The 27,628-nt window shown below is 45.7% G+C and overlaps 1 protein-coding gene across 1 annotated transcript; it reads right to left on the reverse strand.

The window, feature by feature from the left end:
• Nucleotides 1-27,269, reverse strand: RGS20 (regulator of G-protein signaling 20). Its single transcript, XM_005688976.3, has 5 exons — nucleotides 26,987-27,269; nucleotides 6,092-6,240; nucleotides 3,358-3,444; nucleotides 1,924-2,158; nucleotides 1-882 (listed from the first exon to the last, which is right to left on the reverse strand). The coding sequence occupies exons 2-5, from the start codon at nucleotides 6,235-6,237 to the stop codon at nucleotides 694-696; spliced, it is 657 nt and encodes a 218-aa protein (XP_005689033.1). The 5' UTR covers nucleotides 6,238-6,240; nucleotides 26,987-27,269; the 3' UTR covers nucleotides 1-693.

Below are 27,628 nucleotides of genomic sequence, written 5' to 3' on the forward strand. Positions count from 1 at the left end.
TGAGATAAAACTCTTGTGCTTTATTTTTTTAGAGTGAAAATGCCCATGTTTCTTTCAGTACTAAAAAAGGAAATATGCTTATTTGAATGTTTGTGATGAATGTCACTAAGTTGAAAATTCATTCTTTAGGTTGGCAGGCTCTGGTAATAAAAAATAAAGGTAACTTGTCATCAAAAGGATTTTCTAAACACTGCTTCTCTTACCAAACTTTTGAGGCTGATCCAGTTAAGAGCACAGCGCTTTACATCAACCATGTAAGATACACATAAACATATATACGCATTTAGCAATACATACATGTATCCTAAGATACAGCAGGGTACCAATTTTACAAGTACCAGTCACATTTTTATAAAATGGGAATCTGGGTCCTGTTTGTTCCCATGATGTACTCTTTGAAGGCAATGTGGCATCTTCTTGTGTATCCTTTGTCACTTGACAACACACTACTGTCACCGTAAATGTAACTACACAACCTCTCTACACAGCCATACCCCAGTCTTTCCAAAAGGATCAGGAAAGGTGGCTGCAGTTTTCTTGGTGCATGTATCAGTTTTCTGCAGAAGAAAGCATCTGTTATTAAAACAGCCCGAGCACGACCAGCAGAAGACACTACCGCCTCTAAAGTCCCTGTCCTAGACGGAGCCCACGAGTTCTTGGGTTATTTTATTAATAATAAATATCTTTGACATCCTAGGCTTCCACTGCTTTCTCGGATAAGGAGCGGAGCAGGTCTTTGTAGAGAGCGGAGTTTGTGAAGCGGGGGTATGAGTCCCTGTGCATCAGCGTGTAGATCTGCAGCTGGGCATCATCGAAGATGTTCCGGGAGGGCTCGGCCATGCTCCTGTTGATGGTCTCCCTCACACGTGAGTCCAGGCTGACCTGGTGGAGACAGGGGAAACACCGGGCTCGTCAGACATGGTCCTCTCTGGACATCCACCCCCGACTCCCACAGCTTGTTTGACTTTTTAAAAATCCCAATGAAGCAAGATCGTCCCCAGTGCTAAGCTACCAAAGGAGGAACTGAACAGAGAACAGGGGTCCCAAATTTCAGAGGTGTTGGAAGCCCCTGGTGGGTTGGTTAAACTGGGTGGAGCCCCTGCAGAGCTTCTGGCTCAGTGGGTCTGGGTGCAGGTGAGAATCTACATCTCCCATGAGTTCTCGGCGATGCTGGTAAAGTGATGCTTATGGGGGTTGTGTTTCTTTTTTAAAAAAATTTATTTATTTTTAATTGAAGGATAATTGCTTTGTGGTATTGTGTTGGTTTCTGCCAAACATCAACATGAATCAGCCACAGGTATACCTATGTCCCCTTCCTCCTGAACCTCCTCCCCATCTCCCTCCCCATCCCACCTCTCTAGGTGGTCACAGAGCACTGGGTTGAGCTCCCTGTGTCACACAGCAAATTCCCACTGGCTGTCTATTACACATGCTAATATATATATGTTCCCATGCTACTCTCTCGGCTTGTTCCACCCTCTCCATCCCCCTGGAGAAGGCACTGGCACCCCACTCCAGTACTCTTGCCTGGAAAATCCATGGATGGAGGAGCCTGGTAGGCTGCAGTCCATGAGGTCGCTAAGAGTCGGACACGACTGAGCGACTTCCCTTTCACTTTTCACTTTCACGCACTTGAGAAGGAAATAGCAACCCACTCCAGTGTTCTTGCCTGGAGAATCCCAGGGATGGGGGAGCCCGGTGGGCTGCCGTCTATGGGGTCGCATAGAGTTGGACACGACTAAAGCAACTTAGCAGCAGCAGCAGCAAGGGCACTTGGCACCCATTGGTGGGACCACTGCCCAAGTCTATGATGAGTAGGGGGCCGGGGGGTTCCTTATTCTGGAGCAGCGGTAAGCGGGCCAGGCGACCAGACACTGAAGGGGTCCTTTGTGCCCATGGCCTTGACCTCTGGTGGGCACCTACCTCCTTAGGAGAGAGAATGGAAATGTAGTCTTCGTATATGACCCTCGCTTTCTCTTCAATCATGGCTTTATTCGCTTCTTTCTTCAGCTCCTCGCACGCCATCCAGAAGAGCATGTTCTCCTCGCTGAACTCGGTCCGCAGAAACTCCCGGAAGGCGTTCCTGCCCGCGGGCGTGAGCATGAGCTTGTCGAAGGACTGAGCCCAGGCGCTGGCCTCCTCCAGGGTGGGACCCGGGCTGGGGGTGGGAGAAAGGGGTGTGGGGAGCTGCGGGATAGGGAGCTGATGGGAATCCAGCCCTGGACAGATATCTTTTTCCCTCTGAGGATGAAAATGTGCACATAGGCCTTTTCAGGCTGAGAAAGACTTGTCCGCATTCCTAAAGCCTTCAGCAAAAATACGAGCATGGATTGAACTGTGTCTCCTGAAAAAGAGATGCTGAAGTCCTGACCCTGGACCTTGTGTTAGAAGTAGGATCTCTGCAGATTTAACCAAGTTAAGATGCGGTCATTAGGGAGGGTCCTCATTCAGTATAACTGGTATTCTTATAAAAAGGGGGATTTGGATACAGACAGACACATGCAGAAAAGGTATGAGTCGATAAGTGAAAATAAGTCTATTGATAATACAGGAAGAAAAAAGACACTTTTAAATTTGGCATTATGGAAAGTAATTTATATGTTTTTTCCAACTTTAAAAAAAAACGCTTCAAAAAATAATATATTAGCTAAAGCATAAAAGAAGAGTTAAGAAAAAAATGGACCTTTAAAATTTTCCTGAACCTCAACATGATGTGTATTTCATTATGTTCTTTTATTTAAAAAGGTGAATCACATAAAAATAAAATATATCACATGTTTTGCCAAGAAGCATCAATTTATATTTGTGGTTAACAGGCATTAGATTAATAAATGGCATTGACTTTTCTCCCTGTCACACAATAAATTGAAAGGAAGCTGCTGGGATTTCCCTGGTGGTCCAGTGGTTAAGACTCCAAACTCCCAATGCAAGGAGCACAGGTATGGGTTCAATCCCTGGTCAGGGGACTAAGATCCCACATGCAATGCAGTCAAAACATTTTTTTTAATTAAAATATAATAATTAAAAAGAATTGTGCAGAGTGAAAATGTGATGCAACATTATGATTTGATATTAAACTGCAGTTAGATAAACTATTCTAGTGACACATATAATGCAAAACATCAAAAAATTCCAGCTGGGCATCCATAGGATGATGGATGTTCACTAAACTTACTGTGATCATCATTTCATGAGGTATGCAAGTTAAATATTTATGTCGTATACCGTAGGATTATACAGTGCTGGATGTCAACTATATCTCAAAAAAAAAAATTGGAAGAAGAAAAAATAAGGAATTAAAAATAGTAAGGCTGGCATTTCTGTCTATTCAGCAAGCTAAACACTATGAGATTTTACCTTTCTTCACAGGTGGGAAGGTCTTCTGTTCTGACTTCATAAGAAGTCCTTCTAAGTCTTTGTTCCTCCTGGTTTCTTACAGTGAGACTGCACGAAAGGAGATGAGGGTTGAGATCATTCTGTATCAAGTAACAAGTTCCTTGTTTTCTTGACACAAATGACTCTGCTTTGTTTTCTTAAGAAAACCAAAAGTATGACAAGCAAGTATCAGCAAAATAAATTCTATATATAATACTCTGGTCTACATGAATGTGGGACAGTTGACATTTAGAATAATAATGCTTTTCGTAAAACAAATGAACAGTTAGGTTGTATGCACTTTGGGGCTATTTGTAGTCATTTTGTGTGGATGTCTGTTTTTATTTCTCCTGAGTAGACACTCAGGAGTGGAAATATTGTCACATGATGACTCTATTTTTAACATTTTGAGGAAGTCCCACACTGTTCTCCTCCAAAGCAGCTGCACCGTGTCACGTTCCCACCAGCAATGCTGGCGGGCTCCAGTTCCTCCACACCCAGATCAGCCCTTACGATTGTCTGTCTTTCTAATTCTAGCCATGTAAGTGGGTATGAAAGGTATCATGCTGTGTGTCTGATTTGCATTTTGCTAATGACCCATGACATTGAGCATCTTTTCAAGTATTAACCAGCTATTTGTCCATCTTCTTTGGAGACATCTTCTTGAGTTATAATTTGACTAAATTTTCTGTTACTTTGCTCCCATACTTTGAAGACATTGCTCTCATCTTTCACAGGCACACATACCACATGATACTTGGTTTCTGGCTGTAATGATGATGTCCAGGCATAGATTTATATTTTATTCGTCATAGTTGTTACTAGTAGGAGGAGCCTGCTTTGAGGCCCGACACCACCTGTCCCCCCGCCCCCCGCCACAACATCAGTCCCAGACTTTATTCAGGCCACAGTCCTGCCTCCTATGCCTCCCAAGGCAGCAGATCGCGGACTGGATAGATAGGATAAATGCTAGCGTCATTCCACATTCATGGGGACATCTCCGAGCATCTTTCAGGTACCATCTCACTGAGCCTGATGAGCAGAGTGAAAAGCGCAGAAAAAGGGGCTTAAATGTGGTCTTCTTCCCACTAGGGGGTCCTGGACACACGTGGTGCAGGGGCTGCCAACACACCCTTTCCTCCGGTCCCCTGCTGGGTCCTCTAGACTTCTACTCAGGGCTGTAGGCTTGCCTCGAATGCCAGGCCACTCAGCCCTGTATTCCCACCAGAGTCTGGGGTTCTATTCCGAATAGACAGACCTCCATCTGTTCTCCATCTGTTCTCGGAGGGTCGCACTTCTAGGCCTACCCACTGGAGTGGAGCTTCTTGGAAATTAATGCCAGCCCAAGGCAAGCAGGAGCGGACCAAACAAACTGTCCTGGACTTCCCATTTCAACCTTCCAGTCCCCTCATCACTTCGTGTGATTCTGTCACTGATCTATCCCAGGGTTTCTTCTGCACGGTCTGGGTCGAACTTGCAGTCAAGCCCAAGTACATTACAATGGTTTCATTGACTAAAGCTACACGCACATTTGGTTGGCATGAGGTATGTTTCATATACAAGATATCAGAGATGCAATTTAATGCCCATGTGATTTCTGAGTGTAAATCATACTCCTTCCTCCAGATCTTCAGCAGTGACTCAAACAGTCGTTTCTCTTTTTTTAAGCAATGAATGTGTATCTTCCTCTTCGAGTAAGTTAGCCTATATTTTTAGCTTTTCCTCTCTCTGTCCAGCATAAATTTTAATAATTTTCTTTATTAAAAACAGTATTAATAGAACAGAAGCAGCAGAATATAAAATGCAGGCTCATGCTCTGTCATAACCCTAATCTTTAAGACCCAGATTAAATTGTAACTCCTCCAAAAACTCTTTATCTCCAAGTAGAGGGCCTTGAGTTCACTCCTTTTTGACAATATAGGCACCATTTTTGCCCAGATATTAACATTCAACTATCAGCTAGCTTAGATTGTTCTTCAGACATTTGATATATATTAGTTAGCCTGATTTCAGGGACTGGATTTTGTCCGTTCAGAGCTAGGATGCAGCCTTGTCTTTTTTTTTAATATTTATTTATTTTTTAAAGTTCAGCAATGCTGGGTCTTCGTTGCTAGGCTGGCTTTTTCTCAAGTTGCAGCGGGTGTGGGCTTCTCACTGTGGTGGCTTCTCTTGTGGAGCACGGACTCTAGGTGCACGGGCTTCAGTAGCTGAGGCACACAAGCTCGGTAGTTGCCTTACTGGGGACCCTAGAGTCCGTGGGATTCAGTCATTGTGGTTCTCAGGCTCAGCTGCCCCATGGCACGTGGGATCTTCCCAGACCAGGAAACAAACCCGTGTCCCCAGCACTGGCAGGCAGATTCGTAACCACTGGACCACCAGGGAAGACCTTGTGTTTTTAATCACTTGGCTGACCCCAGGCTTAGCTGTAGGAGGCGGGATCTTTCAGCTGAGGTATATGGGATCTAGTTCCCAGACCAGGGATTGAACCCCGGCCCCCGAACTGGGAGCACAGAGCCCCAGCCACCGGACCCCCAGGGAAGCCCTTGTCTTGGTTTTTTGTTTGTTTTGTTGTTTTTGTGGTCCTTTACAAAACCCACATCAGTGTCAGCCATACAGCAGTTGCTTACAAAGCACTTACTGAATCATCATAAGCTGGCACTGTTCAAGGCATCATTTTCTTATCATAAGCATGGTCATAACAAAGCCACCAGCTTACCAAGAACAGCTGCAGCAGCAGCACCAGCAGAAGCAGCAAGCGTTGGACCCCTGGTTCTCTACTCCGGGCTGGCCAGGGGTGCAGGCTGCGGGCTCCTGGGCTGCGCACACCGGCCGCTTCCGCATCTCCATCCATTCTGACCCCATTGGCTGCAACAGGAGAAGTGGAGTGGAGGGGCAGAGTTAGTATCAGGTAAGCTGGAGATTCCACTGTTTGCCTCACTGAGAAGATGCAGTGTGACTCTATCCTGTCATCTCTGCTAATTCTGGTAAAAGTTGGTCCTTTGAACCTATTCATGCGTGTGTGTTAAGTCACTTCAGTCATGTCCAACTCTTTGCGACCCATGGACTTAGCCCGCCAGACTCCTCTGTCCATATTCTCCAGGCAAGAGTACTGGAGTGGGTTGCGGTGCCCTCCTCCAGGGGAACTTCCCAACCCAGGGATTGAATCGTGTCTCCTATGCCTCCTGCATTGGCAGGTGGGTTCTTTACCACTAGCGCCACCTGGGAAACCCTTAGAATCCATTCATTTACCATTTATTCACTGTCTAGAATCTGCCATGTGCTGTGATAAATTCTAGTAGCGAAACAACGAATGGAGGTCCCTGCACTAAATTGCTCACAGTTTCGTCAAGGAGGTGGATGCTGACAGGACATCCCTTGACATCACAGTGAGGACCTCCCACAGGTGCGTTTCCCAGTCTGAGTGCGCCCCTCAACCCCACCCCTGCTGGACCAACATCGTGGGGCACGTGGGGGCAACTGCACTGACTGGATCACAGTGGCAAAGCTCTTGGAGCCGCGCCTGTGTCCTGCTCAATGATGCTCTGGGCACACCCAGGAGACAGTGACGCCCCCTCCACAAACGTGCTGCCACCTGCAGAAACGATGCCCTGGCCTTCCTCCCCGGACACGGTGCCACCGGAAACCCCTTCAACCTTCCCCTTTTCTGAGAACTACAGGAATGTCTAGAGGAGAGAACTATAAAAGCAGCATAAGAAAGAGAAATTGCTGAATCCATTTTTAACTTTTGATACAGTGGTTAAAAAATTGTTGGCAGAGTAAAAGGAAAAAAAAATTTTAAGTCGTTAAAGAACCTTAAATAGGTCTTTGGAATTAAATTCTGTATTTGCTATTCCATTCCAACATTAGATTGATTTATTCTTACTATAACTTATCTTTTTACGTTATTGGACTTTGTTTTAATTATCATAGTTTTATTATGTATTTTCATATTGAGTAGGCTAAATTCTCTTTATGAATTAAAACTCATTAACAACAGCTTTGGATTAGCCCTCGTCTTTTCATTACACGGGGATGTACGTTCCAGGACGGAACAAGAGACTCATCAGAGGGTTGTACTGTCCCTCATCCACAGGCAGAACAATGCTCACAACACCTGTCCAGAGCACCAGCCTGGGCAGTCCATCCTCCCAGGTGGACCCAATTCTCACCGCATCAGTGGCATTTCAGTGGAGCCAGAGACAGACGATGCTTTCACTTCATTTAGGACGTGGAGGGGCAAGGACAAGCCAGCACAGTCTCCAGACTAATCAGCTTTGAACCACAGATGCTCTGGGTAACTGTTATTTTCTCAAAGATACTGATGCAACTTGCCTCATTAGAAAAAAAAAATCCCAGGGCTTCCCTGGTGGCTCACTGGTCAAGAATCCACCTGCCAACGCAGGAGACAGGTTCAGTCCCTGGTCTGGGAAGATCCCACATGCCGCGGAGCAACTAAGCCAGCGCACCGCAACTACTGAGCCTGTGCTCCAGAGCCCAGGACCTGCAATTCTGAGCCCAGGTGCTCTAGAGCCTGTGCTATGCAACAAGAGAAGCCACCAAAATGAGAAACGTGAGCACTGCAACTAGAAAAACCCTGAACAGCAACAAAGACCCTGCACCGCCAAAAGTAAATAAGGAATTTTATATTTTTTAAAATCCCACTTGTTTCTCAAAAAAAAAAAAAAAAAAAAAGAAGGATTGTGATGTGGTCATGTCAGCAGGCTTCAAGAGACTCCTGTTTTAACATCTTTGCAAGACTGGGTCTTAAAGTTTGATTTCTGTTCTCTTCATACTTTCTTCCTCTCTTTGAGTCAGTATGGGTATTTTTCATTTCCTGAAAAATAAGCCATCCCTTTCATTGCATTTTCAAATTTACTGGAACTTGTCATTATAGGTTACCTTAATTATTTGATCGAGACGCTTTCAATTATTGCAGGCCTGTTCAAAATGCAAACATGTAGTAACTTATGGGAGAGTTGCATAAGTGTCACTAAATATTTGTAGAGAATAAATTTTTCAAGTGTCATAGTTAATTAATATGAAGACTAATAACATATATTAAATACCTACCTATATACAAGATTTTAAAAATATGCCTTTGTCATATGTGTTAGTTCAGCTCATCCTTTCAGACACTGATGTGTGGTCTGATTTGCCAAACGAGCTTTGTGCATCTTTTTTGCGGCCTCCATCATATGTGTGGGAGAACTCTGAATACATTTCATTTCCATCTGCTCTAAGCAACACAGAATCAGTACTCCTTTGACACTGCCGTTCTATTCCTCCTGTGGGCTCTGTGTGGCGCAGACTACTGGCCATAATTTCGGTGTCTGTTGGCATGATCCAAGCATGAGGCCCCAGCAACTAGCCTTTTGTTTGAGGGTCCAGAGGCTTAGAAGTTAGATGAATGTGAAGCCAATGTCAGTGACCTCAGAAACTGTTTCTATAATTTATGGCAGCCTGAGGAAATGGTAGAAAACAGGTTGGCAGTTTATTAAATGTTCTGTAGTCCACTGGGCTTCACTGTTCATGGGATTCTCCAGGCGAGAATACTGGAGTGGGTTGCCATTTCCTTCTCCAGGGGATCTTCCCAACCTAGTGACCGAGCCCACGTCTCCTGCTTGGCAGGGAGATTCTTTACCACTGAGCCACCTGGGAGGCCCTATTAAATATTTAGATCTCAACTAAGAGATCATCCTACTCAAACATGGCTTTTCCATTCCCAGGAACCCAACATTTAAGAGAACTCTTTTCAAGATTAAGTAAAGAAAAAAAAAAAGTAAATTCTTAATCTTGATCAAAATATTTGGTAATTTGGGATTGAAAGGAGAAACTAGTTATAAAAAAATTTAGCCTAACAGTGACTTTCTCAGAAAAGTTATTTTCTTGTAAACTTAAACTTGGCAGTTGGATTCCATGAATAGCTATTTATTTTCATTATGGTTTCCAAATTCTGAAAATAGACATTATTCAATTACACATAGGGAATATGATGAAAGAACAAGCATTGCATGGGAAAAAAAAAATAAAAAATCTTTTCTCTTGAAAGGGCCTGATTCTAAGCTGTAGAATCATAGACAAGGGCCTGATAAAGGAGAACCAAGAACCTTCAAGGACATAACATTAAAACCATCCCCAGCCATCTTTAGAAGGATGATCTTACCATCAGTAAGAAGTGATGGGCCCTGAAAGAGTTAAGCCAGAACATAAGGAAATTTGAGAGACAAACTCCCCTTCAAGCCGGGAGTGCTCTCTCTTTATAAGGACACCCTTTATAAGGACAACCTTTACAAGGACACCCTGGTCTTTATAAGGAGACTCTGGTCCAGTGTGGCCTCATCTGCACCTGATTACATCTGCAAAGGCCCTTTTCCAAATAAGGCCACATTTACGAGTGTAAACAAGATTCAAGGCTAATTAAGAGAACAATGCTTCATATTTTTATGGGGCTTCACAGATTACAGGAGACTTTCATATGTATTACCTCATTTGTATTTTTCCCCACATTTCCGTGAGCCAAGAACGACAGTTATTAGCTCCTCTTCTCAGGTGAAGAGACCAAGGCTTAAAGAGGCTTACCTCATCCCTGAGGTGCCTTGGATGGACCTGTAGCCCAGGTGGCCAAGCCCATTGTCTTTCTTCATGCCAGTCTGCCAATCCAAGGGCCTTCTTCAGAAATCTGACAGCTCAGCACAAACACACGCATTTTTCTTTTTTTCAGATGCCTGCATTTTATAACACACTAATGTGCCAATATTTCTAGTTATGATGTTTACTTTGACCTGTACGTGATCTAATCTACTTAATTTTTAGGCCAAGGGAGCTAAGCGACTTTTCCATGGCCCCTGGGCTAGTTGACAGTGTATAAGCGACTAGAATCTACAAACAGCTCACACACATGCACACACACGTGACTCATGTTATTTCCAATACATTATGCTTCTTCCCTTGAGACTACGTATTTTACATTTTTTTAAAAAACTGTAACCATTTTTAAAATTGAAGTATAGTTGATTTACAATGTTGTGTTGGTTTCAGATGCCCAACAGTGATTCGGTTACTTTGAATAATCTTTTCCAGATTCTTTTCCATTGTAGGTTACTATAAGATATTGAATATTGTTCTCTGTGCTATACAGTAGGTCCTTTTTTCCTATTTTATATGCAGATTCTTTACCATCTGAGCCACCAGGGGAGCCCATTTTATATACAGTACTGTGTATGTGTTCATCCCAAACTAGTAATTTATCCCTCTCCCCGATCCCTCTGGTTACCGTAAGTTTATTTCCTACATCTGTGACTCTATTTCTGTTTGTAAAAAAGTTCATTTGTATCATTTTTTAAGATTCCACATGTAAGTGATATCATATGATATTTGTCTTTCTCTGTCTGACTTAATATGACATTTTTATAAACATTAATATCTCAGAGGTTAAAGCATCTGCCTGCAATGCAGGAGACCTGGGTTCGATCCCTGGGTCGGGAAGATCCCCTGGAGAAGGAAATGGCAACCCACTCCAGTATTCTTGCCTGGAGAATCCCATGGACAGCGGAGCCTCAGGGACAGCGGAGCCTGGTGGGCTACAGTCCACGGGGTCGCAAAGAGTTGGACACGACTGAGCGACCTCACTTTCACTTTCACTTTCGGTATTTAGATATTCCAATCAGTTTTTCATTTCTTTTGGCCCCAAATGCAGAAACCAGTTGCAAATGTAATTGCAGATATAAGATTTCATCAAAGGCAAAACTTTAAAACCGAATTTGAAAACAAAACTTTTTTTTTGCCTTGCTGAGCGGTATGTGGGATCTTAGTTCTGCAACCAGGGGATCCAGCCCACACCCCCTGCGGTGGACACGTGGAGTCTCAACCACTGGACCACCAGGGAAGTTCCAATAAAACTAATTTTTTTAAAAAATGAAAATCCCCAATGAAAAAAAGGAATACATGCTGATGAATCCTCAACCAGGCTTCCATGCTGAACACAGAGAAATCACAGCTCTGCTGAACTCTCTAATCCTTCTCCCAGCCCCAGAAATAACCATTATTAAGATTTTGATGTGATTCTTTCCAAAACCATTTCTTTATCTCTTTTTTTGGTTGTGCCACGAAGCATCTGGGATCTTAGTTTCCCAACCGGGGATCGAACCCTCAGCTGGAAGTGAGGAATCTTAACCACTGGACTGCCAGGGAAGTCCCTCCAGAACCATTCCTATGATTATAAGAACACATAATTAACTTTAGTTTAAAACACAGTCTTAGTAATGCTTATCTAAACAGCCTCGGATGCTATGTATGACTCTGTGCCTTATGTTTTTTGCTTTAAAAATATATCAGAAATCTTACTAAATAGGACACGTAGCTCTGACTCCTTCATTTAATAGGTGACTAGGCTCTCATACTTTAGATGCTTCGACATATCATGACACAATTACTCTTCCCCCTAGAGACCATAAAAGATTGGCGGATTTGACTATATAAAAATTCTAAACTTGGGAGCCATGAGCTAATATAAACAAGGCTGCCCCTGCCAAGTGTGGGAAAGTTTAAGTATCAGAAAGAAAATATTAACTGCAATGAAAAAAACATCAGATGTGTGTGAATCTGTGATTTCACAGTGATGCAAAAACACTCACTGTTACTTTTAGAAAATGTTAGGGAACAAACTGATTTTGAAAACTGGTAAATACTGACAGAGAATCAAGGTTTTATCCTATCTTTTCCAACACAAACATGACTCCAGGGTAACCTAAGAGTTGATCAGGAGAAATTTCTCTTTATAAAAGTTTGCTTGTTGTTGTTTAGTTGCTCAGTCGTGTCCAAATCTTTGCGACCCCGTGGACTGTAGCCTGCCAGGTTCCTCTGTCCATGAGATTTCCCAGGCAAGAATACTGGAGTGAGCTGCCATTTCCTTCTCCAGGAGGTCTTCCTGACCCAGGAATAGAACCTGAGTCTCCTGCATTAGCAGGCAGAGTCTTTACCACTGAGCCACCAAGGAAGTCCCTTACAAAAGTTCACTAGCTAATAAATGGAGATGCTCCCGCCTAGACCATAGTATCTGACCACCTCTCATACACGTTATGGGGCTTCGCTGGTAGCTAAATGGTAAAGAATCTGCCTCCCAATGCAGGATACATAAGAGACATGGGTTTGATCCCTGGGTAGGGAAGATCTCTTTGAGGAGGGCATGGCAACCCACTCCAGTATTCTTGCCTGGGAAATCCCATGGACAGAGGAGCCTGATGGGCTACAGTACATGGGGTCGCCAAAGAGTCGGGCATGACTGAGCGACTGAGCAGAGGCGGCACATTATGCTAGCACATTAATTGACTGGATTTCCTCTCCTAATATTTTATGTGATGCTGGGAAAGATTGAAGGCAGGAGGAGCAGGGGGTGACAGAGGATGAGATGGTTGGATGGCACCACCGATTCAATGGACATGAGTTTGATCAAACTCTGGGAGATTGTGAAGGACAGGGAAGCCTGGTATGCTGGAATTATGGGATCTCAAAGAGTCAGACATGACTGAGCGACTGAGCAACAAATACTATTTTAAAGATTTTTTTTTTTAAGTGGATAATTTTTGAAAGTCTTCATTGCATTTGTTACAGCACTGCTTCTGTTTTTGTTTTGGGTTTTTTGGCCCCGAGGTAGGGTGTGAGATCTTAGCTCCCCGACCACACTCCCTGCACTGCAAGAGGAAGTCTTAAGCACTGGACCACCAGGGAAGTCTCTCCTAATATTTCTTGGAGCCGGTTCAAAGGATCAGGTTTTTGTTGCTTCTCTGAATTCAGAATAGAGCTCCTCTCCTCCATGGCCACACCTGTTCGTTTCCCTTTGGCTCCTTCCTGAGCTCCCCTCAAGGGGTACCAACATCATCAAGAGAACAGTCTTCCAGGAACATTCTCTGCATCCTCCCGAGACTCTTTCCCTTGTTCTCTGCAGTAACGTTTCTGAGGACTTAGCCCCATTTGCTCCTAATTTTAGCCTCCTTTTGGTCTTTCTGCCTTCTAAGTCTTCCCAGCCTGGGAAAACTCTTTCTATTAATAACACCCTTCCCCCAGATGCAGGATGATTTTTCGCAGATGTGTGTCAGTTCTAGGTTCTGCTCCGACCCCGCCTGCAGGGCAAGTGCATCCAGGGAGTGCTCAGTGGTGGTACCTGGTGGAGGGTGGGGTAGGGCTGCCACAGGTTCTCCCTGGGGTCCGGCACTCACCCCGGGGTGGGGTGGAGGAAGCTGTGATCCAGGACCCTCTCAGCCAGAGCCCCTCACTCCTGGTAGAACTGGAAGAAATCTAGGGCACAGGCTGAGGAAAGGAACTGTTAGACGTCCTTACTCGTGAGGGAGGAGAGAGCAGTCTGGTATGCCAGGCACGCAGGCTTCCAGAACCCAGAGGAGCTGTTTCTAAGGATGAGTGGCTCTGAGGCTGATGAATCCGACAAGAAGTCTTTTTTGGCTTCTTGTTGTCTTTCACTGAAGAATCTACACAATGGGACTTTCCTCGTAGCTCAGTGGTTAAGAATCCGCCTATCAGTGCAGGGGACACAGGTTTGTCCCCTGGTGCAGGAAGTTTCCACATGCCCTGGAGTAACGAAGCCCAGTGTGCCCCAGCTGCTGAGCCTATACATCCGAGAGCTCCACAACAAGAGAAGCCCCTGAAAAGAGAAGTCTGTGCACCACATGTAGAGGGTAGCCCCTGCTCACTGTAACTAGAGAAAACCCTCGCATAGCAAGGGAGACTCAGGGAGGGAAGGGAGGAAGAAAGGAGAGAGAGGGAAGGAGGAAGAAAGAATATACACAGCGGATAGCAAAGGTCCTGCTGCAGAGCACAAGGAACTACCTTCAATATCCTGGGATAAACCATAATGGAAAAGAACATACAAATGAATCACTTTGCTGTACAGTGCAAAGTAACACAACACAGTAAATCAACTGAAAAAGGGAATTTACACAGTGGGGTTTGAAAACCAGACCAACTCAAAGTAGAGGGTGGATGGATCACACAGTGCAGAACTCTCCCTGGAGTTAGCTGCCTACTCTGAAAATAGCAACAGGTGAAGGTGGCTTTCTCTGAATGACATACTCCAGGCATAAACACCAATCAGCTGGTGCCAATTAAGTCACAAACAGGCCCTCAGCCTGCCCAGGGCTCCCACCTGTTGTTATTATTAGCGGCTGAGAAATAACATGAATCCTGTCAACAACGGTGTTTCTACTGTTTCGTGGGATCTTGAAGTCAGCTGATTTTAAGTGTGCGAATCCTGTGGTCTAGTCATCACCAGGAAAAAATCCAACTCACTCTGGCTCATGAAATATTAATGAAGAGCTAGAATTACTTGCACTGACTTCAGCACAGTTAAGAGACCAAAAGTCAAATCAAATCTGTCTTCCACTTCACAGGACACAGAAAGCTATCAATGTTTAGTAACCTACCAATTTTAGCGAGAGATCTTGATGTGCCCTCTAGTTTTCAAATTTTTCTGCCTTTTGGTTTTATTGCCTGAATAATTTCGGGTCTATTTTAAGGAAAAGCTGGTTCATTATTTTAGTAGGGGAAATCAACTGAGAGTTTAATAATAATAGACTTTTTAGAATTATAATTACTTCCAGATGGATGATCACATCTGTCCTTACCTTCTAAAAGAACTACTTAAGTGACCATCTGTTTTTCAGTAACTTTGAATGGAAATCTTTACTCTTTTGTTTAACTGGTTGTCACCAGGTTTGTAACTTGAACCACACTGAAGGTTTTTAAGACTAGGATAGTGATGCGCTTTTCTTCTGTCATTATTAAATGAACATATTGTATAACTCAACTTTTGCAACTGCCTTTGGGAAATTAAAGTATGATCAGAAGGAAGTAAATGAATTATACATGCTTTTACTTGTTCTTTCTTAATACCAATCAACAGTTACAGTGTATTTTGCAAGTACTGATTGAAATGTTGACCATGGGCATTCCTTACCCCATGAGGCCATGGGATTTCTCAAGGAGACTATAGATGACTGCTTAGCCCAGGGCACCTCTGAAAGAATTCAGCATTTACTAAATCTTTGTCTCTAGGGCTGTTTCAGGCAATCTTCAAACTGGTAAAGAATGTGCCAGGTTTGGGTAAGAATTTCTGCCAACTTTTACCACTTCCTTTCAAAGCAAGGAACACGTGCTTGGTTGCATCCAACTCTTTGTGGCCCTGTGGACTGTAGCCCGCCAGACTTCTCTGTCCATGGGATTTCCTAGGCAAGAATACTGTAGTGGGTTGCCAGTTCCTCCTCTAGGGGATCTTCCTGACCCAGGGATCAAACCTGAATCTTGTGCGTCTCCTACATTGGCGGGTGGATTCTTTACCACTGAGCCACCTGGCTCTCTAAGAATTTCTGAGCAATCATTGCAAATTACAGAAAAAACAGGAATAAATATTTTCAACACAGACAAGTGAATGTCTAAAATCGAACGGGGTTGCAAAAGAAAGGGACTTGGTGGGTGACAGCTGACAGAGGTGGCTTCCTTCTTGAAATGATGCAAATGTGAAAATGTTCTCAAGCAGATAATGGTGATAGTTACTCACTCTGAATCTACTAACAGTCCTTAGTCCACATGTCTAATGGGTGTCCTCTGACATAAGTCACTTGCCTGCACTGTGCTTCTGGTGGCTGTCATTCCCGCTTCCTGTTTCATCAAGTTCACTCGACTCAGGTATAGCAACTAACTGGGGTTCCCTGGTGGCTCAGTGGTAAAGAATCTACCTGCCAGTGGAGATGCAGGTTCGATCCCTAGTCTGGGAAGATCCCGTGGAGGAGGAAGTGGCAACCCACACCAGTATTCTTGCCTGGGAAATCCCATGGACAAAGGAGCCTGGAGGGCTATAGACCATGGGGTTGCAAAGAGTCAGACACGACTTAGCGACTAAACAACAGCAACAACGATAACTAACCGGACAGTGGTCATTTGGTTGGAAATGATAAAGCCAGCCCATGACTGAAAGTTGAGACACATCAGAAAAGGAAAGAAAAATATCCAAGGACGAAGGGAGAGAGAAGATGGTGGGGACTACTGCCTGCGCTGTGCTGCTGCAGTGGGGGGTAGTGGTGATGCCAAGAACAAAGGTGACGCTGGAGAGACAGGAATGGGGCACCCCCCGGCACTGGAGCACGGTCCCTATGGGGCCCAGAGCCTGGCTCCAGAGGGAAATGCTACAGCCCAGTCCAGAACCATGGTGTTTACCACAAATCTTTAAGTGTGTGTTTTGGGGGAAAGTGCCATGGAAATCCTTTCCCTGCATGTCATGTTACAGTGGGGAGTCCAGATGAAGACGCTGGGCCAGTGAGACAGCATCCCTGTGCTCTCCTTTATCCACACAGGTTAGCACCAAGGTCAGGAATGCAAGCTCTTTCTTGGTTAAAAGCATTTGAGTGCTCTTTGGCCCAGAGAATTTTGATATTTATAGCTTTTCCTACAATCAACAGGGAAGAAGTGGGTTCCCAAAGTGCACCCTGAGAAACAAAATGAACAGAATGTAACTAACTACAATTCAGATTTTACTTAATAGGGAAGACAGTGGGTAAGTGCAATGAATGCCATATAAGTCCTGATTCTGTTCAGTCTCATACGTATTTCATCTCTACCTCTGGCTTTAAAATCTAAATAAAACTAGAGCCTGGAGGGTATCATGGATTACATGTGCTTCAGTGAAACCCTGAGAATGTGAATAGAAACTTCACATGAATGTAAAGCCTCTACACGTCCACACTTCTATGAAAGTGCCTGAAATGCTGATGAAAGCAGAAGAGCATTAAGAGAGAAACCAGTTTCATCAAGAAGACAAGAGACAATAGACGTTGCCAAGGCGGTGAAAAAGGAAACTTGAAGCGTCGTTAGTGGGAATGTAAGTGGTGTGGCCACTATGGAGAAGGATATGTAAGTTCCTCCAAAAACTAAAAATAGAACTACCAGATGATCCAGCAATTTGACTTGACTCCGGTAGATACCCAAAGGACATGAAGACAAGATTTAGATATCTTATCAGCACACCCATGTTTGCTGCAGCTTTATTCACAGTAGCCAAGATGTTGAAACAAACCAAGTGCCCGTTGAGGATGAGTGGATAAAAAAGAGGTGGTATATGTACAGGACTGAATATTATTCAACCACAAGAAAGGAAGATATTCTTCCATTTGGGAAAAACATGGATGGACCTTGAGAACATCGTGTTAAGTGAGGTAAGTCAGACAGAAAGAAAAGTACTAGATTGTATCGCTTACATGTGGAATCTAAAAAAAGTTCAATCTGTACAAACAGAGACAAATGGTGGTTACCAGGGAAACCCAGAGGGTCCTCCGGAAGCTCCCTTGCAGTCTTGTAGTCTGGTCCAGTCTGCGGGCTCTCCTGACCCATTCTGTGTTTACTGAGCACAAACCTCATACACATCAGGCCTGGAGGAATATTTGCTGGTTGAAGAACTTCTTTTCCACCAGTTACAGCAGGTGGGTTATGAAATGTATTAATGCACATGCAAACCAAGGATAATAAAAGTTACAGAAAGGTGTGTTCGTACGTCACTAAACTAGGCTTTTCTACCTTCAGGTCTGTCTAGGCAAACTTTTTATCTCTTTTTTTCCCCCCTACAAATTCTGCTTGTCGCCATAGGAAATTCTCCACCATCTGTGACTGGATGGTAGGGTTGGCTAGTCAGACTTGGCCTCTTGTACATTATCAGTTAGAATTTTCATCTGTGATGATAATCCTATTATAAATGATATGAAATATTCGCTCCCATCCTGTTAAAGCTTTTAGGCTGTAATCTGAATCCCTAAGAGCCTTCACAGTCTGAGTGCCCATCCACAAAATCTTTGTGTGGATCATTTCCCTCTCCTTTCTTTATTACGACTTTTAAAAAATATTTTATACCAAATTTAATAAAATATCTGTACTTAATTATTTCCTGCCTCCAGTGTCATTTTTTTCTGCATCAATTTTAAAAATTATTTATTTATTTAGGGCGAATAGTTTACAATGTGGTGTCAGTTTCTGCTGTACAACAAAGTGACTCAGCTGTACGTATTCATAAATCCACACTCTTTTTTTGGATTTCCTTCCCATTTAGGTCGCTGCGTTAGTACTTTTGGGACTTGCTAACTGTCATTAAGTTTTCCCATTCATATGAAAATGCTGAATGTTGAAATGGTGGATACCAGAAGGAAACTTAAATTAGATCCTTTGATTTTATCTCCTATAGGAGATTGTCTTTCACCGGATTCGTGGTCTGTCCTTCTGAATTTTTTTTTTTTTTCTTGAGAGTGCCTTATCACTCTAGGAAATGTCATTGTTATTGGCTGAACTTACTCTTTTAGAGGCCGTTTCCTACAAGATCCTGGTAGTGGTACTCCACACTGACATTTAGATTATGGGTCAGAAGTGACACTTTGTCTGTAAAGGACTAGAGAGTAAGTCCGGTGGCCGTGGGCAGTCCATCTCCAGTTCTCTCCCCCACAGATTTTAGGGGCAGTGACAGAGTTGAGTAGTTGCAATGGAGACCACGTGGCTCTCAAAGCCCAAAATATTTACTCTTTTTATCTAGAATCCAGTCGTGGTTAGTCCCCCTCCCGTGGCCATTAATGGTAATCCTTGACACCAGAATAAAATCTTAACTCCTTATCAGGGTCTGCTTTCTCTCAATCATTTCCAACCTATGTGCAGTTTCCCTTTTGTCTGAATGAGCAGATGGAGTAGTAAGCACACATTACTTCTGTTTACTCCGTGGGGCAGTCTCCACACTGACTCAGATCTACACCATCCACCCACAGAGACTCGCTCTTCACCCCACAGCTGTACACGGGCCACCTTTAGACAGACTGGGATTACTTTTTGATGCCCATCAGTGGATGCCTCTGGAGTCCTTTTCCAGCAGGTCTGCTGCTGATGAGAATGGGCTAACAGACACACCAGGACACCTTCACGTCGGTTCCACACTGTCTTTCTGTTCCCGACAGTTCTCCAGGGGCTGAGCTGTTGGGATGTTTTTGTCTGCTGTTCCTAGGACATGTGTGACAAAATCTCTGTTTTGGTTTTCTACGATTTGCACCAAAATATCTCCTGAATTTTCGGTTCCCCGCCACCCCATGCCCTGTCGGCATGAAGTATTAGATGGCTAGATATGCTGAACAAGCAGATCCAAAATTGCAAAAATTCTCAGTGAGTTGGAATGTTTAATGCTTATGCATTTTAGACTGTAGAGAACCATAGCCATTCAGCTCTTTTTGTGTGACCACATAAAGAAGTCAGACACAGGGAACTAGGAATAAAACCCCATCCTAAAGGATGCATAAAAGGCTCATAAAGGAACAATTTCCATTAAAAAATAATCTCTATGCAGTCTCTGCATTCTCAGACTACATTTGATATATTTTAACAAATAAATGCTCTATCAAAATTAGAACTTATAGCTTAATAACCTCAGGATTTTGAATACATCACTAGAAGATAACAGAAGAGGTATCTTTTGGAGGTTAGTTTATGATGCGTTTAACCTGAACAGGCAAGTTGTTCATGTTATTAGATTTTGCAAACGTTTTTCATAATTCTTGTACCATTTTCTTCACCCTTGTTTAACCCACATTTATTCCACCTGGTCTGGTATGCTGTTCAGATATTTTTGTTCATAAGCAAGTACTTCATTTTGCCAGAAGTACAGTACAGAACTTCCAGGTCATTTAAAGGTCTAGAAATGCCTTATTTTCTGTAGCAGAGAGTTAGCTCTAACGAGAATTTGATAAATTCTAGGTTGTTGTAAAACTAGATCCCATAATTCTTTTTTTTTTTTTTTTTTGGCTGCACTGCACAGCATTTGGATCTTGGTTTTCCGACCAGCAATCAAAACTGTGCCCTCTGCAGTGGAAGGCAAAGGACCCTGGACCACCAGGGAAGTCCTGAGACCCCACAGTTCTCAAGCCTTCACTGCTGTGACGAGGGCAGACCTCTCGGAGTCTGGAGGCTAAAGCAGCAAAACCAGCTCCAGTGGCCCCCATCACGCTGAGCAACCAAACTCTGAGCAGGGCCTTTGGCCTCAGGAATGTAGGACCACAGCGCTGTCCCCCTGGCCAGGGGCTGAAGAGGCAGGCAACTCTGGAACCGCCCAACCGCCCCCCAGGACTACTATTTCCATCTTAAGCTCAGTCACTCAGTCATGCCTGATTCTTTTCAACCCCATGAACTGTAGCTCACCAGGCTCCTCTGTCCATGGGATTCTCCAGGAAAGAACACTGGAGTGGGTTGCCATTTCCTCCTCCAGGGGATTTTTCTGACCCAGGGATTGAACCCATATCTCCTGTGTCTCCTGCATCAGCAAGCAGATTTTTTACCACTGAGTCACCTGGGAAGCCCTAACAGGAAACTTAATGTAAAAATGATTTGTATTTTGGGACTTCCCTGGTGGTCCAGTGGTTAAGAATCTGCCTTGCCATGCAGGGGATGTGGGTTTGATTCCTGGTCTGGGAACTAAGATCCCACATGCCGCACAGCAACTAAGCCCAAGGGCTGCAACTACTGAGCCTAGGTGCCACAGCTAAAGAACCTGTAGGTGGAAAGGAAGGTTCCCACATGATGCAATGAATATTCCATGTGCCACAACTAAGACGGGACACAGCCAAATAAATACAAAACCTTAAATCTCATTATCAACCTCCTCCCACCAGACATGAAAGTCATCTACAAGGGTTGGTTAGGGTGTGGGTTGAACAATTCTTTCCACCAACTTGCATCAGAATAGCAATACAAGCTTGCATGGACCTAGTCAAACAACCCCAGAAGGCTTGGGAGCGCTGCATGTATCGCTGCAAACTCGTGTTCTGGCTCTCTGGAGCAAACAGTATCCAGTTAGCATCAGATGTGACAGGCACACAAATAGAGAAAAACCAAGAAAACAAGGTGTTTTCCTCCACTTCACAGTGGGACTGAGGTGCACACAGTCAACCCAGGACATTAGGAAGTTCAACTGCAAGATGACTTTGCATGAGATACCATTGTCTAAAACCCAAACACTGACACGTACTTGAGAAGGATTTTATAGTGTAAAGTTTATTAATAACTGGAAACTGAGAATTCCCAAATCAGTAAGGTCAATCAGCTGTAATAATCATTGAAATAACTCCAGCGAAATATCACTGCCGGGTAATGGAGCATATTGCTCACTTTTCACAAATGACTCCCCACACAAATAGCTAGAATGAAATCAGCTGGGTTCTATGAATTTGTAATTGCAGAACACCACCTTGAGCACTCAGTCACATCAGACTTGCCTGTGAACAGCTGCTGCAGAAGCCCATTCAGTCGTACTGGGAACTAACTCACGCCGGGCAGTGCTGTCCCTTAAAGTGGCTGCTCAAGGTAACATTCAGGGACCATCTCAGAAGTGCTGGGGAGTCAGTGACTCACGTGTTATGTACTGAATGCTAGGCTCTGATTCGACTGACCCCTATTAGCTGCTGCTGACGCTATACGAATCTGAATAGAAGCACACCCTGTGAGTCACCTGGTGTTGTAGCAAACCAATCTGCTGTATTCCCAGCTGGACCATGATTCACATGATAATCATAAGGGGCAGACTTGATACATGCGATTTCAAAACTCAGCTCTGCTAAACTGACTTAGGAGCCTGCTAGAAAGTCACTCCTTGCTTAATGCCATGGATTTCCATCTATGAACAAGTGTACAGAAATGCAAAACTGAGGGTAAGATATCCAGTTCACAACTGGAGAGAACCATGGTCTCCTTCAAGGATGCAGATGCAGTTCCTAGAAGTACTTTCCGTGGTAGATTCATCATTCCTGTGAATAACTTTGCAAGACCACTCACTTGAAAGGCTCTGCCATGTCATTTTAAACCACTTATGTGAAGTCTGGGGGATTCTCAGGTGGCACTAGTGGTAAAGAAGCCACCTACCAATGCAGGTAGATTTAAGAGACGAAGGTTCGATCCCTGGGTCAAGAAGATCCCCTGGAGGAGGGCACAGCAACCCACTCTAGTATTCTTGCCTGGAGAATGCCATGGACAGAGGAGCCTGGCAGGCTACAGTTCAAGGAGTCACAAAGAGTCAGACATGACTGAAGTGACTTAGCATGCACACACGTCATGTCATTTCTAAACCACTTATGTGAAGTCTGGACCTTTAAGCTGCATCTGTTAGTGAAAGGTGAATGTCATGAGCTGGCTCCATGCAGAAATGAAAGAACACCAGGACTTTGGGAACTGATGTTCAAGTGTCTGAAATGAAACCAGCCATCTGGGCCACTGTACTAAAATAAGAAAACTTCTTTACCTCTCTCACTCTTGTTTGTCTACATAATCTGGAATAATAAAATCTCCTTGTATGTAATCTAAGTTGTGTATGACTCTATGCAACCCCATGGACTGTAGCCAGCCAAACTCCTCTGGATCCATGAGACTGCCCAGGCAAGAATACTAGAGTGGGTTGCCACTTCCTTCTCCAGAGGATCTTCCCAATCCAGGGATCGAACCCATGTCTCCTGCACTGGCAGGCGGGTTCTTTACCACTGAGCCACCTGGGCAGCTCAATCTTGGAAGACTTTACAGGCTAAAGACTTTCAAAAGCCAGAAGAAAGGGGATTAAAAATCTAAGAAAAGGTCAAAAATGTTTTCTAATGTAAAACTGCTACAAGGGATTAATCAATCAAATGTGTTGAGTCCTGCCCCGAAGGCCACAGGGGCAAGGCCTCGCACCAAAGCCACAGAAGCGAAGCCCAGAATCAAGGTCACCTCTGAAGCTGACTGAGCCACCGTGTAACCTTGCCAAAAGCCCCCTGATCATCACTGACAAGCTTCCTGACTCTCAATTAGGTAAAGGTGCCCACTCCAGTAAACACCCTATAGTACCCCAACCAATCACCTAATGCCAACCTTCCAGAAGGAATTTTGTCTGAGGCTGTAAAAATTTACTATTAACCCACGAACACTGTCGGCTTTCCCTGGTCTATTAGGTGGTCAGACCTCTGTGCTCACAGTGCCCACTTTATCTCTGCTCTTTGTTCTTAATAAACTTCTCCCTTCTGAAATGCTGTGTCTGGAAATTCTTTTCCAACCCATGCTCAGACTGCCTCAGCAAAATGTGGGATATGAAATTCTAATGCTGTCTCTGCTTTTATCTGACACCTCTCCATACCTCGAGCAAGTCACGTGGTCATATCTTCTGCTGTGAGGGACCATGATTAAGGGGTCTGACAGTAGTAACAACATTACTGCCTGGCCTTTCTTACGGTGAAGATAATGCATGCTTGTATATTTTTTCCTTCTGGTTTCCTATTTGTTAGAGGTTCATGAATCTGCAAGGGTTTCCCACATGGCTCAGTGGTAAAGAATCTGCCTGCCAATACAGGAGACTCAGATTTGAACCCTGAGTTGGGAAGATCCCTTGGAGAAGGAAATGGCAACCCACTCCAGTACTTTCCTGGGAAATCCCATGAACAGAGGAGCCTGGCAGTCCTGGGGTCTGCAAGAGGGACTGAGCACACACATGCATCAATCTGCAGTCAACAGAAAATCATCTGTTTGATGTGTAAGAGCCCTGGGCATCGAGTCCGATCTAATTCTAATCTCATTTTGGCTTCTGTTTAGCTGGAGATGTCTAACAAGGCCGTTAACCTCTCTGAATGTTTCCACTTCTGTAAAGTGAAGTGAGTAATCTGACTTTTATCATTCTATACTTTTGATATCGGGCTTCCTTGGTAGCTCAGCTGGTAAATAATGCCTAATTGGGAGTCAGCTCCTGCAATGTAGGAGACCTGGATTCAGTCCCTGGGTTGGGAAGATCCCCCGGAGAAGGGAAAGGCTACTCTCTCCAGTATTCTGGCCTGGAGAATTCCATGGACTGTATAGTTCATAGGGTTGAAAAGAGTCAGACATGACTGAGCGACTTTGATTGGATTTTAGGAAAGTTAGCATTTCTAGCTCCCAAGTTTCCACATTCTCTTAATTAAAATGGACTCAGTGTAGTATTTTAATGCAGACTTTGGATTTTCCAAATATAGCATGACCTAAAACATAGTTGTAATGCATATTTGTTTTACAAAGTGAAAATATTTTGAAGTTTAGAAATAACCTTCTTTTCTTCTTTTTTTAAAATAATTTTATTTATTTATTTGGCTGCACTGGGTCTTAGTTGAGCCATTGGAACTCTTAGCTGTAGTATGCGGGATTTAGTTCCCTGACTAGGAGTTGAACCTGGGCGCCCTGCACTGAGAGCACAGAGTCTTAGACACTGGACCACCAGGGAGGTCCTGAGATAATATTCTTAAAATGCTATTTGAAGTTTATAAATAAATAAAATAATTATTTGAAATAAAAGGGTCCTTATAATGTAGAAATGTATTGTTTTTAAATTTAGATACTGACAGAAAACATTTTATATTTTCCTAATTTTGATGGACATCTTCTATTTCATTGAAAGGACTGATGCTGAGGCTGAAACTCCAATACTTTGGCCACCTCATGCGGAGAGCTAACTCATCGGAAAAGACCCTGATGCTGGGAGGGATTGGGGGCAGGAAGAGAGGGGGAGGACAGAGGATGAGATGGCTGGATGGCATCACCTACTTGATGCACATGAGTTCTGGGGAACTCCGGGAGTTAGTGATGGACAGGGAGGCCTGGTGTGCTGCGATTTATGGAGTCACAAAGAGTCGGACACGACTGAGCTGAGTGACTGAACTGAAATGAACTGAACAGGGCTCTACTGCATTAATTTACTGAATGTGTGCTGAGGCTTCAGTCATGTGGGACTCTTTGCGACCCCATAGACTCTGGCCCGCCAGTCTCTTCTGTCCATGGCGTTTTCTAGGCAATAATACTGGAGTGGGTTGCCATTTGCTTCTCCAGGGAATTTACTGAATGCTGGCAGTCAACCCAGTGAGTGGGTGGGCTACTGACACTGGAAGCGGATTTGAGAAACTTTGGGCGCCGGAGGCATACCTACTTTTTTTATCTCTATTTTACAGACGATGAAAACTATGGCACAGGGAGGTTGAGTAACTTGCCTGAGGTCACGCAGCTAAACGGAGATCTGAATCTAGATAGTTCCTGAGTCCAGGCCTTCTACCTATTACGAAATATTGTGCCTCCTACGCAATACTGACACGTGATACTAAAGATGCCACTAAATGTACAGGACGAGGCCCAGGAGAAAATCAGGTCGTGAGCAAAAGGAAAAAAAAGCTAAGACTTTACAGGCAGATCCTCTTCATTACAATTTCCTTTGCCAAGTCTGGGGAAGAACTCACATCCATTTCGTCAACTCGGACCTTCGTTTGGTCAACTTCGTGATCTGGAACCACCAGAAGGGAACTGAAGCCCAGCCACGCAGGGGCCCTGCGCTCCAGAAGAGGGGAGCTGACGCCGGAGGGTGACGAGAAGAAGCCCCCGCCTCCGGGGACAGCGCGAGCCCCACGGGCGAATGACGGCTTCGGCCCGCTGGTGGCCGAGGGGCGTTCCGCCGGCGCCGCAGGCATCCGCTGCGGTCGGGACACCCGGCGCCCTCTGGCCAATCGGCTCGGCGGGGTCAGACAAAGAGCGCTCGGCCTCGGCTGGATTCTCCGGAGGAAGGGAAGTCGGGGTGAGTTCCCCCGGAGCTCCATCCTCCTCACAGACTGAAGCTGGGCCTCGGAGCCCACTCCTGCAGCCGGTCAACCGCGGGGGTCGCGGGGACAGAGCTGCACTCCCGGCCTCGCCCCCTGCCCGGTGCCCAAGCTTTTGCCCATCGCTGGCCAGTCCCGGGGGCTCGCAAGCCACTCGGGCCCTCAGGCCCTACCCTAGTCGGCTCCCGCAGCATCGAGACCACCCCCCACACCCGCTGCCCACTCCTTCCAGCCCGCTGCCCCCACCGCTGTAGGGCCCCGGGCGCACAATCCAGTCCCGCCGGCGCCCCGCCTCCTCCGCGACCGCTCCCTTGCCCACTCCTCCACAATCCAAGGAGGGGAGTAGCGGCGCCCACCGACCCCCCAAAGCCCACTCCCTGCTTCGCGCCGCTGCCCCAGAGGTCCACTCCAGCCCCGGGCCCGCTCAGATCTCCACAATCGGGGCGCCAGACTCGTTCCAACTTCCGAGCGCAGCCGGGAGAGCGCGGGCGACTAACAGCGCGGTTACTACAAGTAAAACACCCGCCGCGCCGCCTGCACCTCCTCCGCGCGGGCAGAGGGTGCAGACAGTTCTGTCCACTGGGTTTTCAAGAGCTTCAGGGCCGACACAGAGTCAGACCCCCGGGGCTCCTTGGAGGGCGCCAGCCGGAGTAGAAGTCTCCACTTCCTCTCCACCTGGGCGCACTGCCGGCCTCCGGCGCCCAAAGTTTCTCAAATCCGCTTCGGGTGTCAGTAGCCCACCCACTCACTGACGCCAGGCCACCGGGGTCGAATCCTGCGGACTCCCCGGCGGAGACCCTGGAAACGCGATCACCGTCCAAGCCCAACACCCGCTGCGCACTGACTCAGGCCTGCTCCCGCCACCGCCGTCCTGCCCCCCGCTCGCTCCCTGCCCGGCCCCCGCCGCCCGGGTATCCGAGGTCTGAGCGCGAGTCCGGAAGGGAGAAGGAGCAGCTGAGCTAGCGGGTACTCACGGTTCCTCAGTCCACCCGGAGAGCCGGAGGGGTGGCTGGGGCCAGCTCGCCTCCGTCCTCTGTGCGCATGCGTCCCGCGAGTGCCTGATTTTTATTATAATTCCAAGTGCAGCCCTTGTTAAGCCCGCGATCGCCCTCCCTGGCTCTCCTCTGCCTTTGGCTCTCGGCCTTTCCAGTCGCCCTCTTCTCTCGCTCTTTCCCTCCCTCGGCTCTGCCTCTCCCCGCCCCTCTCTCCCCCTCCCTGGCTCCGCGATCCCAGGGCTCGCCTCCGGCGGCGCGCTCCTCTGCGGCGAGAGCTGGGGGTCCCCATCCACGCCCGGACCTTGGTCCCCTTCTCCAGCCCCTGATTAGGAAGTACGGAGAGTGGGCGCCGAAGAACCCCCTCGGCTATTCCTTACGCTGGGGTTCGCGGGGACTGGATGGGACTCAGGCGTGCGGGAGAAAGAGCGTGGGACCTTATGAATGGAGCGGTGGGAAGGAGGAGCCAGTTCGCGCGCAGGGGTGGGCCGCGCGCCCAGGTGCTGCTACCTGGAGAGTTCGGTCGCCGACTGTCCGCCTCGGGAGGGCAGTCCCCACCGTCTCCTTTCCCCCGAGTGCTTCTCCCAGCTCGCCCCCCACCCCCTCAGGCTGCAGCCTCAGCCG

Source organism: Capra hircus, chromosome 14 (genome assembly GCF_001704415.2).
Source record: "Capra hircus breed San Clemente chromosome 14, ASM170441v1, whole genome shotgun sequence".
Taxonomy (NCBI): Eukaryota; Metazoa; Chordata; class Mammalia; order Artiodactyla; family Bovidae; genus Capra; species Capra hircus.